General features: G+C 46.2%; 1 protein-coding gene across 8 annotated transcripts in view; it reads left to right on the forward strand.

Moving 5' to 3' along the window:
• LOC129868362 (inactive serine/threonine-protein kinase TEX14-like) overlaps positions 1 to 14,247 on the forward strand; it is a 26,487-nt gene that overhangs the window by 3,294 nt on the left and 8,946 nt on the right. For 6 of the 8 annotated variants that reach the window (XM_055942287.1, XM_055942286.1, XM_055942291.1 and 3 more), the window contains 20 exons: positions 3,315 to 3,429; positions 3,569 to 3,734; positions 3,811 to 3,956; positions 4,050 to 4,128; positions 4,350 to 4,483; positions 4,598 to 4,711; positions 4,890 to 5,013; positions 5,112 to 5,290; positions 5,442 to 5,590; positions 5,673 to 5,863; positions 5,993 to 6,101; positions 6,193 to 7,082; positions 7,266 to 7,360; positions 7,662 to 7,744; positions 8,960 to 9,220; positions 9,325 to 9,422; positions 9,538 to 9,645; positions 13,192 to 13,297; positions 13,444 to 13,522; positions 13,939 to 14,078. In XM_055942287.1, the coding sequence (XP_055798262.1) occupies positions 3,315 to 3,429; positions 3,569 to 3,734; positions 3,811 to 3,956; positions 4,050 to 4,128; positions 4,350 to 4,483; positions 4,598 to 4,711; positions 4,890 to 5,013; positions 5,112 to 5,290; positions 5,442 to 5,590; positions 5,673 to 5,863; positions 5,993 to 6,101; positions 6,193 to 7,082; positions 7,266 to 7,360; positions 7,662 to 7,744; positions 8,960 to 9,220; positions 9,325 to 9,422; positions 9,538 to 9,645; positions 13,192 to 13,297; positions 13,444 to 13,522; positions 13,939 to 14,078 (3,366 nt within the window). The remainder of the gene's footprint in view (positions 1 to 3,314; positions 3,430 to 3,568; positions 3,735 to 3,810; positions 3,957 to 4,049; positions 4,129 to 4,349; positions 4,484 to 4,597; positions 4,712 to 4,889; positions 5,014 to 5,111; positions 5,291 to 5,441; positions 5,591 to 5,672; positions 5,864 to 5,992; positions 6,102 to 6,192; positions 7,083 to 7,265; positions 7,361 to 7,661; positions 7,745 to 8,959; positions 9,221 to 9,324; positions 9,423 to 9,537; positions 9,646 to 13,191; positions 13,298 to 13,443; positions 13,523 to 13,938; positions 14,079 to 14,247) is intronic. The other 2 variants (XM_055942288.1, XM_055942289.1) reach the window with 2 other exon arrangements.

Raw genomic sequence — 14,247 nt, forward strand, 5'->3', positions numbered from 1 at the left:
TGTAGCCGCTTGCTATAGACCTACCTCTGCCCACAGCTGTGCCCTCGATACCATATGTGAATTGATTGCCCCCCATCTATCTTCTGAGCTCGTGCTACTAGGTGACCTAAACTGGGACATGCTTAACACCCCGGCCATCCTACAATCCAAGCTTGATTCCCTCAATCTCACACAAATGATCAATGAACCTACCAGGTACAACTCCAAATCTGTAAACACAGGCAACCTCATAGATGTCGTCCTAACTAACTTGCCCTCCAAATACACCTCTGCTGTTTTCAATCAAGATCTCAGCGATCATTGCCTGCATCCGTCATGGATCTGCGACCAAACAACCACCCCTCATCACTGTCAAACGCTCCCTAAAACACTTCAGCAAGCAAGCCTTTCTAATTGACCTGGCTGGGGTATCCTGGAATGACATTGACCTCATCCCGTCAGTAGATGATGCCTGGCTATTCTTTAAAAGTTCCTTCCTCACCATCTTAAATAAGCTTGCCCCAAAATGTAGAACTAGGAATAGATATAGTCTTTGGTTCACTCCAGACCTGTCTGCCCTTGACCAGCACAAAAACATCCTGTGGTGTTCTGCATTGGCATCGAATAGCCCCTGTGATATGCAACTTTTCAGGAAAGTTAGGAACAAATATACACAGGCAGTTAGGAAAGCTAAGGCTAGCTTTTTCAAACAGAAATTTGCATCCTGTAGTACTAACTCAAAAAGGTTCTGGGACACTGTAAAGTCCATGGAGAATAAGAGCACCTCCTCCCAGCTGCCCACTGCTCTGAGGCTAGGAAACACTGTCACCACTGATAAATCCACTATAATTGAGAATTTCAATCAAAATTGAGAATTTCAATAAGCATTTCTCTACGGCTGGCCATGCTTTCCACCTGGCTACCCCTACCCCGGTCAACTGCCCGGCACCCTCCACAGTAACCCACCAAAGCCCCCACCATTTCTCCTTTACCCAAATCCAGATAGCTGATGTTCTGAAAGAGCTGCAAAATCTGGGCCCCTACAAATCAGCCGGGCTAGACAATCGTCAATCACCGCATTCTTATCAGCAGACTCGATAGCCTTGGTTTCTCAAATGACTGCCTCGCCTGGTTCACCAACTACTTCTCTGATAGTTCAGTGTGTCAAATCGGAGGGCCTGTTGTCCGTACCTCTGGCAGTCTCTATGGGGGTGCCACAGGCTTCAATTCTCGGGCCGACTCTTTTCTCTGTATATATTATAATTCAGTAATGTTCACAAGTTGTTCACTGTTTTCACAAGAAACAGGCTGACACACATTTTCTGTTTTGACTGAATTTACCTCTTAACTCTAAAACGTAACTTTTAATTATATTGTTTAAAATCAAAAAGGTGATTAAAAGCCAAGCAATGTTAAAATCCACTGTGAAGTCCTGTTTGTAAAACCCCATATTCAATGATGTCGCTCTTGCTGCTGGTGATTCTCTGATCCACCTCTACGCAGAGGACACCATTCTGTATACACCTGGCCCTTCTTTGGACACTGTGTTAACAACCCTCCAGACAAGCTTCAATACCATACAACTCTCCTTCCGTGTCCTCCAATTGCTCTTAAATACAAGTAAAACTAAATGCATGCTCTTCAACCGATCGCTGCCTGCACCTGCCCGCCCGTCCAACATCACTACTCTGGACGGTTCTGACTTAGAATATGTGGACAACTACAAATACCTAGGTGTCTGGTTAGACTGTAAACTCTCCTTCCAGACTCACATTAAGCATCTCCAATCCAAAGTTAAATCCAGAATCGGCGTTCTATCTCCCAACAAAGCCTCCTTCACTCATGCTGCTAAACATACCCTCGTAAAACTGACTATCCTACCGATCCTTGACTTCGGCGATGGCATTTATAAAATAAACTCACACTACTCAGACTACATCCAATTTGCTATCACAGTGCCATCCGTTTTGTCACAAAAGCCCCATATACCACCCACCACTGCAACCTGTATGCTTTCGTGGGCTGGACCTCGCTACATATTCGTCGCCAAACCCACTGGCTCCAGGTCATCTAAGTCTCTGCTAGGTAAAGCCTCACCTTATCTCAACTCACTGGTCACCATAGCAACACCCACCCGTAGCACACACTCCAGCAGGTATATTTCACTGGACGTCCCCAAAGAAACACCTCCTTTGGCTGCCTTCCAGTTCTCTGCTGCCAATGACTGGAACGAATTGCAAAAATCACTGAAGCTGGAGACCCATATCTCCCTCACTAACTTTAAGCATCAGCTGTCAGAGTAGCTTACTGATCACTGTACCTGTACACAGCACATCTGTAAATAGCACACCCAACTACCTCATCCCATATTTATTTTTTTCATCTTTTGCACCCCAGTATCTCTACTTGCACATCATCTGCACATCTATCACGCCAGTGTTAATGCTAAATTGTAATTATTTTGCCACTATGGCCTATTTATTGCCTTACCTCCCTACTCTTCTACATTTGCACACACTGTACATAGATTTTTCTATTGTGTTATTGACTGTACGTTTGTTTATCCCATGTGTAACTGTGTTTTTGTCGCACTACTTTGCTTTATCTTGGCCAGGCCGCAGTTGTAAAGGAGAACTTGTTCTCAACTGGCCTACCTGGTTAAATAAGCCCAGGAAGCAGCCTTCAATTTGCCATTCAGCAGGTTTTAAAGCTTAATAATGTCCACATATGTTTGTTACTCACAAAATATGGACATTCAATTAGCAACTATTGTCATTTACTGCCGTCGCGGCCGATGTGTACTTCCAAAAAAGGTTTAAATAAAGTTACATGAAACAGAGAAAAATGCCTCTATGGCACGTTCAATGTATTGATGTGTTGTATAGTTCCGACCTGTGCATGGCAGTAAGGTTAGTGCTATCCGGGATCAATGATGTGAGCGATTTACATTGGAGGTGCACAATAGGCATTTTTTTTCAGTGGATTGTACATTCTTATTTAGAACTTTTGTAAGTACATACATACTGGCTGTGATGGCAGTAAATTATGATAGTTGCTACTCATGCATTCGTTACTCACAAATGATGAAATTATCTTGACATTATTAAGCTGGTAAATGACAAGTTCAATGGCTGCGGAAAGGGGATGCCTAGTCAGTTGTACAACTGAAATGTCTTCCGCATTTAACCCAACCCCTCTGACTTATTCTGTAAAGGCAGATTCTGGTTCAAATGAACACTACCTACTAGCACCTACCCAGTGAGCTTGACAGTTGTGACTAAATGGCTACCTTATGAAGTGAATCAATTGAAAGCTGTTCTGATGATGTGCTATAGGTGTGGATGTGGACTGTGTCAATCACTTGGGCCAGACACCTCTGTTCTGTGCATCGCTCCTGGGCCTGGCAAGTGTCACTGAGCTGCTTCTGCAATTTGGAGCTGACCCCAACCAGTAAGATTGACAAGTCATTCACACACTCTCATGTCTCCTCTCTTTTTAGACATAAAATAAATACTTCGAAGATGTGTAAGCCTTTTAGTGCAGCATGTTTTGTGACACCATACTGTGAGTGACCTATTTTCCTGTGTAGTCGCTGTGAGGACAGGAGCACCCCCGTCCACGCTGCCGTGTTCGCCTGTAACCCCTGGCTGCTGAGCGGCCTTCTAGACGCAGGGGGGGACCTAAGGCTCCACGACCACAAAGGCAGGAGCCCCCAAGACTGGGCCGAGGCTGGGGCTCAGGAGCACAGCGCCAGGGTTGGTGCTCACAGATACAATGATCAGATACATACTGTATACACTACTAATCTCTCACTCCCTCTCTGTCATCAAGATGCTTAAGTTCCTGAAGAGCTGTGTGACCCACATGCACAGCCTGTCTCAGTTGCCCCAGCCCAGGGAGCTGCGCCGGACCCCCACCTCCACATCTTCCAAGACTCTGCTGCGCTCCCCATCTCTACTGGAGCTCCTCAAGTCCGGGTGAGTAGCCGGGGGATCCTACATTAATACTGCCCATTTTTGGGGGGTTTGGTTTCTTAAAATCTGTATGTTAACATTTCTCCCATGTTGTAGTGGCTCTGACCTGCACCTCAACAGAAAGATTACCAAGTCCTCTGCCTGTGACACAGTTCAATGTTTTGGCTTTGGAAAGGTATTTGCCTAAAACGGTGAAGTTGATGAAAACCAAAATAAGTTGCATCATGTGCCCACATCATATTAGGATTTGTCCCTTTATCATTATACTATATGTATGTATGTATGAGTTTTTATTTGGATAAAAGCGTCTGCTAAATTGCATATAGTGTGGTATATTTTGGAATGGCAGTATTTTGTGTCTGGATGAGAGTGAGTGACTGTTTTCTTGCTGCTCAGTTGTGTATAGATAAGCCGGGATATGCGTTGGGCCTTCTGGCCTCCCTGCCTGTGATTGGGGACAGTGAGTTAGGGCAGGCGGACGACGAACCCCTCCTCTCCTTCTCCTGTGGCGCCTTCATTACCATGACCAAGTAAGACTACTGAGGACTGGAACCACGTCTTATATAACTCCTATGGGATTGCATCAAATAAGAAGTTACAGACTTAGACGTTTTTTCCTTTAAGCTGGTTGTTCCATCTGTCAGTTACAGCTGGAAGGGCTGCAGGATCACTGTGAAGGAGCTGCAGTCCTTCTCTCCACAAGGGGGCAGCCAAGAGGCCTACCTCGACCTGATGCTCATTGAGCTGGAGTACTGCAAGTGAGAAGACAATGACACTTTGAAGTCTTTAAAAAACTTAAATGACTGCTGCGTTGAGTTCTCAAGTGTTTCTCCAAATAAGTCTTTAACATAAAGTACACTTGTCATTTCAGTGCTATTGATGCTGTCTATGGATATACAGCATAACCCAGTAACTGCTGTGACTGTCTGTTTGTAGCCAGTTGTTCCATCCCTACCTGCTGCAGCTGATGGCAGTGAGCATGTCCAGTGACCTGCTGAGGGTCCGTCTGGTGTTTGAGCGGGTCCACGTGGGCTCTCTGCACAACTTGCTGCACCAGAGGGTAATCCCCACCACACATACACACACTTTCAACATTTATCTGTGTTTTGTACTTACACATTCATTCAATTTAACAAATGTATTTGTGCACCTCACCAGCGTGCTGAGTTTCCAGTGCTGCGTGCTGAGACCATGCTGTTGGTGGTGCTGCAGGTGTGTGAGGCTCTGCTCTACCTGCACGGTCGGGCCCTTGTGTTGCGAGCGCTCTCCTCCCACAGCATCCTCCTCACACACCCTGGCGTGGCCAAACTCTCTGGCCTCGGCTTCATGGTGCCCAGGTAGGAAGAAAAGGAAGCTTGCACTACTAGGTCTTTCTTTTTCCTGTACAACTTTTGTTGTAGTACATGCGCCTACAATGAAATACTAAACATTATTCCATAAGGGTGGTAAGTAATAAATAATGGTCTGTATGTGCTGTTCTTCTCCCAGTGACAATAGTCACTGCAGACCCTCGGCTCACCTGCCCCTGCCCCCAGGCCTGTACAACTGGGCCGCCCCTGAGGTGATCAGACAGAGACCCTGCACAGGGAAGGCTGACCTCTACAGCCTGTGTGCCCTCATCCAGGAGCTCTATACAGGTAGCTACTCTGTCTGTTGTCCACTGCAGCAGTGTGAATATTTGCATGTGTGTGACTTTGGGGTGTGTGTGTTTTACCGTAGACTCAGTGCCGTGGGGCCCGGTGGACCCTCGTTGGATCAGGCAGACTGTTGAGTCGGGCCAGGCCCTGGCTACAGATTCCAGTGTGCCCCAGCCTTACTACGCCCTGGTCAGGGTGGGCCTGCAGCCCCGCCCTGAGGACCGTACACACAGCCTGCAGGACTTGCGCTACACACTGCGCCAAGACATGAAGGTATAGACTGCAGCCTAGGCACTCCGCCAACATAAGCAATGGTTGGCGTCGTAATAGTGGCAGCAGTCTCACATTATGGATTTGTTATTATGACCTCTGTGGTGATCCTGGTATGTGTGTGTGTGGTAGGAAATGTCCCAAGTAGGGGGAAGAAGGAGTGGGCTGTACACAGACGTAGGAGGAGGGCTTAGGCCTGCAGGCTGGAGTCCAGAGTCCGCCCCAGTCAAGGAGCCTGCAGGTGCTGGTGGTAAACACTGCACATACAAAACACCCTGAACAGTATATATTTTTTAAAGGGTTTTATCCATGTCTTTTCCCCTCTTTCTCAGACCTCAGGCCTACCGCCTACACTGACCCACAGGAAGGTTCTTTAGGCAGTTCCATGGACACTACAGTGGACAGGGAGATCCAGGACCAGCTCAACGAACTGGACAAACTGCTGGACAGAGAGAACGAGACAGAGAGGGGAGAAGGAGAGATGACGACAGACTCTGAACAGCCCATATTCCACCGTGACATCTCTTTTAGGGACATCCTGCCCCTGGATGACTGGCGCCTGTGCTCTGTTGTGCCATCGGAACCCTACATCACCCAAGAAGAAGAGTCTGACTCCAGCACTGTAACAGAGGAGGAGGAGGAAGAAGAGGAGCAGACAATTATGAAGGAGAGGGCTGTTCAGCCAGAGTGCCCAGTGTCCGGAAAGCTCTCGGAGCACATCAGCTCCATCGTCCTCAACCTCAAGGTCTCCCAAGTACTGTTGCAGCAGTCCGAGTGCAACCTGGCCGCCGTGGAAGCGGGCCGTTGTCGACGGCAACAGGCGCGGGGGGCGGTCGACGAGGTGGACGGAGGGGCAGAGGGAAAAGATGCTCAGACCCCCCACATCTCCTCAGCCTCCACCTCCCTCTCCTCCACTCTCTCTGGGTCGGTGTGTAGTTACATGTCCCGGGCAGTGGGGCCTCCTTCACAGTACCGCCTCCTACCACATGGTGTCCACCCCTCGGCCAAGAGACTGGAGGCCCAGCTACTGAAGGGAGGAGAGGCCAGGCCGATCAGCGCTGAGGAGCTGGCCGCGTGGCAGAGGGAGTATCCTCCCGAAGAATACCCTAATCTGGAGTGCACTACTTCGGAGGGAACCGGCAGCGAGGGCGAAGAGATGAGCCACTATAGCTCAGCTCCGGAGGACAGCTTTGTCAACATATACCCCAGAAGGCAGCAGCAGGTAGCACACCACCACAAATTGCAACCTCTGGTGTTACACACACACACACACACACATACACACAACTGCAACTCTGAGTCTCACAAAAGTGCCATGATTGGATAAAGAATATATTCCCATAGTACAGTTTGTCACAACTATAGCTCTTCCCAGGTTGTGTTGTGACTGCTGTCTGTCTGGTAGGCAGGTAGAGATAGAGGCTCCAGAGGGACAGTGAGAGGAGGTCAGCAGGCAGAGACAAAGCAGCAGTCAGTGGACAGACAGGAACTCACTGACAGGTACAGAACACTGGCAAAGGCAGCACTGTTCTCTGCTCTAAATCCATATGCATACGGTAGAAAGTATAAGTGTGGGATATAAAACTCGCAGTGGCCTCATTTAGTCAAACTATATGGTGGGGACAATTGTGCAAATCTAATCCAAAATGTATAATAATTGCAACACCAATATCCTACAATTAGCTACAACAGTATACCTTTGAGCAACATTTTCCAATGGTGGAATTTATGTTTAAAAAATGACTAGGATTTGGTGACACACCACTTAACATTTTGTTTGCGTGTTTTTGCCCCATCCCAGGCTCTGTCTGTCCTCTGAGGGGACAGAATCTCTTGAGGACAGTCCCAGACAGCCTGAGATCCCAGCCAAGGCCAAATGGACCAGTGAGATTTCACTATATTATACACTGAACAAAAATATAAACGCAACATGTAATGTGTTGGTTTCATGAGCTGAAATAAGATCCCATAAATTGTCCATGTGTACAAAAATCATATTTCTCTCAAATTTTGTGCACAAATTTGTTTACATCCCTGTTGGTGAGCATTTCTCCTTTGCCAAGATATACCACACCTGTCAGGTGGATGGATTATCAAGAAGCTGATTAAACAGCATGCACATTACACAGGTGCACCTTGTGCTGGGGACAAAAGGCCACTCTACGCAGCCCAGGACCTTCATCTGGCTACTTCACCTATGGGATTGTCTGAGACCAGCCACCCGGACAGCTGATAAAACTGGGTTTGCTCAACCAAATAATTTCTGCACAAACTGTCAGAAACCGTCTCAGGGAAGCTCATCTGCCCGCTCGTCGTCCTTGACCTGACTGCAGTTCGGCGTCGTAACCAACTAAGTGGGAAAATGCTCACCTTCGATGGCCACTGGCACGCTGGAGAAGTGTACTCGTCACAAATTAATCCTGGTTTCAACTGTACCGAGTAGACCGCATGTATGGTGTCATGTGGGCGAGGGGTTTGCTGATGTCAACATTGTGAACAGAGTGCCCCCATGGTGGGGTTATGGTATGGGCAGGCATAAGCTACGGACAACTAACACAATTGCAATTTATCGATGGCAATTTGAATGCACAGAGCTACTGTGACGATCCTGAGGCCCATTGTTGTGCCGTTCATCCGCCACCATCACCTCATGTTTCAGCATGATAGTGCACAGCCCCATGTCGCAAGGGCCTGCACACAATTCCTGGATGCTGAAAATGTCCCAGTTCTTTCATGGCCTGCATACTCACCAGACATGTCACCACGAACCAGCATGTTGGGATGCTCTGAATACACGTGTACGATAAATGGTGGTCACCCCAGATACTTTATGGTTTTCTGATCCACATCCATAACTTTAAAAGTTATCTATGACCAACAGATTCATATCTATATTCCCAGTCAGGTGAAATCCATAGATTAGGTCCTTTTTCAATTAACGTATTTCCTTATATGAACTAACTCTGTAAAATCTTTGAAATTGCTTTTTTATATTTGTGTTCAGTGTACATGCATTATACCCAAGTTACAGTTCACAGAACACCATCTTTACATTTATTCTGACCCCAACTTCCTTCTAAATTCCTCATCCTCTCATAGGCGAAGTGTCAGAGTTGGTGTCCAGGATGACCCGGGGGCGTCTGTGGGTGGCTGTGGGCCCCCCTGCCAGCAGTGACAGTGAGGAGATGGAAGACAGACAGGGGTTTGGGCGAGCGGTGGAACCACCCAGACAGGACCCCCTGGGGCGCAGTGACAACGGCTACAGGTCCTCTCCAGACCCTGCCTCACAGCCACAGAAAGCTGCAGCTGAGGCCCTCGAAAGCAGCTCTGAGCTGGAGCAGATCTTCAAAAGCTTTGCAGGTGATGCAGCTGATAAGCATGCTATACTGTCCTTATGCTCATAGGATCATATCTATCCTACTATTCTTCTATCTACTGTCTCAGTATCTCATCTTTCTATACAGGTGTCCAGAGTGAGAGTGAAGAGGATGCAGATTTCCACACAGTGAACCGCACCTTCAATATGACATGTGGGGTGTGGGAGGGCTCGGGACAAAGGGAGGTTAGATGAGAGAAGCAAAACCTCAACTCTGCACCCCATAGAGAACATAATCATCAGATTCTATTAGTTAAAATGTTACACACTCAGTCTTAAACCCTTGACCTTGTGTGTCCAGGAGGAGGGGACCTCTGAGTCGGACTACACCCAGTCTCCTGTGGAGCGTTCCAGCATGTTCTACACCCCCAACCCAGAGCAGAGGAACAACCCATCCAGAGACAGCCAGGTCTAGTAGTTCTTAGTTAACATAATAGTTACAATGCCTTTAGAAAGCATTCATATCCCTTGACTTATTCCACATTTTGTTGTTACAGCCTGAATTCAAAATGGATTAAATAGATTTTTGTTCTACACATAATGACAAAAGTGAACCTGTTTTTAGAAATGTTTGCAAATTAAATCCAGAAATATTTCATTTACATAAGTATTCACACCCCTGAGTCAATACTTTGTAGAAGCAACTTTGGCATTACAGCTTTGAGTTGTCTTGGCTATGTTTGTATCAGATTTGCACATCTGGATTTGGGGATTTTCTCCCATTGTTCCTTGCAGATTTTCTCAACCTCTTCCTGTTCAGTTAATCTTCAAGTTTTTCCACAGATTTTTAATGGGATTCAAGTCTGGGCTTTGGCTGGGCCACTCAAGGACTTTCACATTCTTGTTCTGAAGCCATTCCAACGTTGCTTTGGCTATATGCTTAGGGTCGTTGACCTGTTGGAATGTAAATCTTAGCCCCAGTCTTTCATTTACACTGAAGCAGGTTGTCATAAAATATTTACTTGTATTTGTCTCCATTCATTGTTCCCTCTATCCTTACCAGTCTCCCAATCTCTGCCGCTGAAAAATATTCCCAAAGTATGATGCTGCCACCACCATGGTTCACAGTATGGATGGTTTTAGACAGGTGATGAGCTGTGCCTGGTTCAGGCCAAATAGTACAATTTTTGTCTCATCAGACCAAAGAATCTTTCACGTGCCTTTTTGCAAACTTCAGGTGTGGGGTCGTGAGCCTTTTTATCAGGAGTGGCTTCCACCTGGCCCCTCTCCCATAAAACCCAGATGGGTGAAGTGCTATAGAGAGACTTGTTCTCCCATCTCAGCCAAGGAACTCCGTAGTTCTGTCAAAATGGTCATTGGATTCTTTGCCACCTCCCTGACCAAGGTCCTTCTTGTCCGGTTGGACGGCCAGCTCTAGGCAGAGTCTGGGTAGTTCCATATTTTTTCCAATGATGGAGACCACTGTACTCTTTGAAACTTTCAACACTGTAGACATTTTTTTTATACACTACATGGCCAAATGTGTGTGTGGACACCCCTTCACATTAGTGGATTCAACTATTTCAGCCACACCTTTTGCTGACAGATGTGTATATAATCAAACACACAGCCATGCCATCTCCATAGACAAAAATTGGCAGTAGAATGGCCAGTACTTAAGAGCTCAGTGACTTTCAATCAAATGTATTTATAAAGCTCTTCTTACATCAGCTGATGTCACAAAGTGCTGTACAGAAACCCAGCCTAAATCCCCAAACAGCAAGCAATGTAGGTGTAGAAGCACTTTCAATGTGGCACTGTCATAGGATGCCACCTTTCCAACTAGTCAGTTTGTCAAGTGTCTGCCTTGTTGTTATTGTGAAGATGCTCCTAGACGTTTCCACAACGGCTCAGCCGCGAAGTGGTAGGCCACACAAGCTCACAGACCGGGACCGCAGCGTGCTGAACCGTGTAAAAAAATAGACTGTCCTCGGTCGCAGCACTCACTACCGAGTTCCAAACTGCTTTTGGAAGCAACATCAGCGCAATAACTGTTCGACAGGAGCTTCATGAAATTGATTTCCATGGCTGAGCAACCGCACACAAGCCTAAGATCACCATGCGCAATGCCAAGCGTTGGCTGATGTGGTGTAAAGCTCGCTGCCATTGGACTCTGGAGCAGTGGAAATGCATTCTCTGGAGTGATGAATCGAGCTTTACCACCAGCAGTCCGACGGACGAATCTGGGTTTGGTGGATGCCGGGAGAACACTACCTTCCCATATGCAGAGTGCCAACTGTAAAGTTTGGTGGAGGAGGAATAATGGTCTGGGGCTGTTTTTCATAGTTTGGGCTAGGCCCCTTGGTTCCAGTGAAGGGGAAATCTTAATGCTACAGCATGCAATGACATTCTAGATGATTCTGTGCGTCCAACTTTGTGGCAGCAGTTTGGGGAAGGCTCTTTCCTGCCAGGCCTAATCACCCAATATCAGTGCTCGACCTCATTAATGCTTGTGGCTGAATGGAAAAAGTGCCCCACAGCAATGTTCCAATATCTAGTGGAAAGCCTTCCCAGAAGAGTGCAGGCTGTTATAGCAGCAAAGGGGGGAACCAACTCTATATTAATGCCCATGATTTTGGAATGAGATTGTTTGAAAAGCAGGTGTCCACATACTTTTGGTGTGTATGTCTCATCACAAGTCTCTCGGAGCTCTGCAGACAGTGCCTTGAACTTCATGTTATAGTTTCTGCTCTATATGTGAAATCAAAATATAGCTATTGCTCTGTCCGCTTTTGTATATAATCTATACTGAACAAAAATATAAACGCAACAATTTCAATGATTTTACTGAGTTACAGTTCATATAAGGAAATCATTCAATTGAAATAAATTAGGCCCTAATCTATGGATTTCACATGAGTGGGCAGGGGTGCAGCCATGGATGTGCCTTGGAGGCATAGTTTTCCCCCACAAAATGGCTTTATTACAGACAGAAATACCCCTCGACCATCCCGCATATGAAGCCGGGGCTGCTGTGGTCTGCAGTTGTGAGGCAGTTGGACGTACTATCAAATTCTCTAAAACCACTTTTGAGGCAGCTTATGGTAGAGAAATTAACATTCAATTATCTGCCAACAGCTCTGATGGACATTCCTGCAGTCAGCATGCCAATTGCATGCTCCCTCAATTTGAGACATCTGGGGCATTGTGTTGTGACAAAACTACACATTTTAGTGGCCTTTTATTGTCCCCAGCACAAGGTGCACCGGTGTAATGATCATGCTGTTTAATCAGCTTCTTGATATGCCACACTTGTCAGGTGGATGGATTATCTTGGCTAATGGGAAATGCTCATTAACAGGGATATATACAAATTTGAGAAATGAGCTTTTTTTTGTTTTCATGGAAATCTTTTGGGATTTTTTTATTTCAGCTCATGAAACATGGGCAAACACTTTACATGTTACATTCATATTTTTGTTCAGTGTAGATGTGTAATGTATTCTATTGTACTTGGTACTGATTCATAGATTTTTTGTTTTCTTGCTTGATTATGAGTTTTCTCTGGCATGCACTGTCAACTGTGCGACCTTATATCAACAGTTGTTTCTTTCGATATCATGTCCAAACAATTGAATTGGCCACAGGTGGACTCCAAGTTGTAGCTACGTCGAGGATGATCAATGTAAATTGGATGCACCTGAGCTCAATTTGGAGTGTCCTAGCAAAGGGGTGTGAATGCTTACGTAAATTAGATTTCTGTATTTAATTTTCAATAAATTTGCCAAAAAAATCTAAACATGTTTTCACATTGTCATTATGGGGTATTGTGTGATGGGTGAGAATCTATTTTGAATTCAGGCTATAACACTGTAATAAGTCAAGGGGTATGAATACTTTATGAAGGCACTGTATATGGTATAACATAACGTAGGAGTAGTTAGTTATTTAGCTAATTAGTTAGTCATGCATGTAGTTGCTGGTTTCCTCTAACTGGTTGGTTTACTCCTGTCAGAGCCCTGTCAGCTCAGAGGAGGACCTGGATGTGACAGTGGAGGTGTGTAGGGGTGCTGACAGTAGGACTGTACCAGAGGAGCAGACGCTGGAGACCAAACACGGGAGTAAGATAGCTGTGTGTGTGTGTTTTGACACTCAACCAGAGTTGGAGCAGTATTTCAGTTTGTAAGCCATCATATTCACTGCTGGGTCATTCAGGCAGTAGTAGATGAGGACAGATAATAAGCTGACGTAGTGTTCATTTCCCTAGAGTATCAGCCTGTACAGGAGTCAGATGAGATTGATATAAACCCCACTGTCTGTCAGCACGCACCCTTTCCAATGGCCAGGTAGGAGCAGCACCAACACACTGACGCTCCATGGTAGAGTCAACTGTACAATATGATTATGTAACGTATGTGTGTTAATAGAAGTTTCAGTGCAGATTAATGCTTAAGGTTTGTAAACCCCTCTTGAACCTGATGGGAATGTTGTATAGGAGCTCTGGAAAGGGTGAGGCTGTAGTCCTGTGTAGCTCAGTTGGTAGAACATGGCCCTTGTAGGTTTGATTCACATGGGGGACCAGTATGAAAAATGTATGCTCACTAATGTTGCTCTGGAGAAGAACGTCTGCTAATTGACAAATGTAGATTGAGGTGTGATATAGTCAAGAACCAACAGTTCTTCCTTTGGGAGTATGTCCACATATCATGCCCAGTGTGCCACACGGAGTATTTCTGCAGATCATGTATGTATGTATGCATAGTGGTCTACCTGACCTGGCTGATGTCTCCAGCATCACGTGCTCACCCACCCAGCACCATGAGTGGTTGGGCCAGGAGAGACTGCAACCCAGCCCCCTGAACAGACGGCCTCCGCCCTGCTACAGCACCCCACGCAGCCCAGGTACCAACCAACGCCACCCAGCTACCAGTGTTACATTTAAGCTCCATTATATGCGTAGCTTTGCCATCAGCATTGTTTGCTACACAGTGCGTTCTACCTGCTACACGCAGAGGGGAAGAGTGTCTTCATTCTATTTTCCCCTACTATACCATATTCATCGATTATGCCT

Source organism: Salvelinus fontinalis, chromosome 13 (assembly GCF_029448725.1).
Source record: "Salvelinus fontinalis isolate EN_2023a chromosome 13, ASM2944872v1, whole genome shotgun sequence".
In the NCBI taxonomy this organism is placed as follows: domain Eukaryota; kingdom Metazoa; phylum Chordata; class Actinopteri; order Salmoniformes; family Salmonidae; genus Salvelinus; species Salvelinus fontinalis.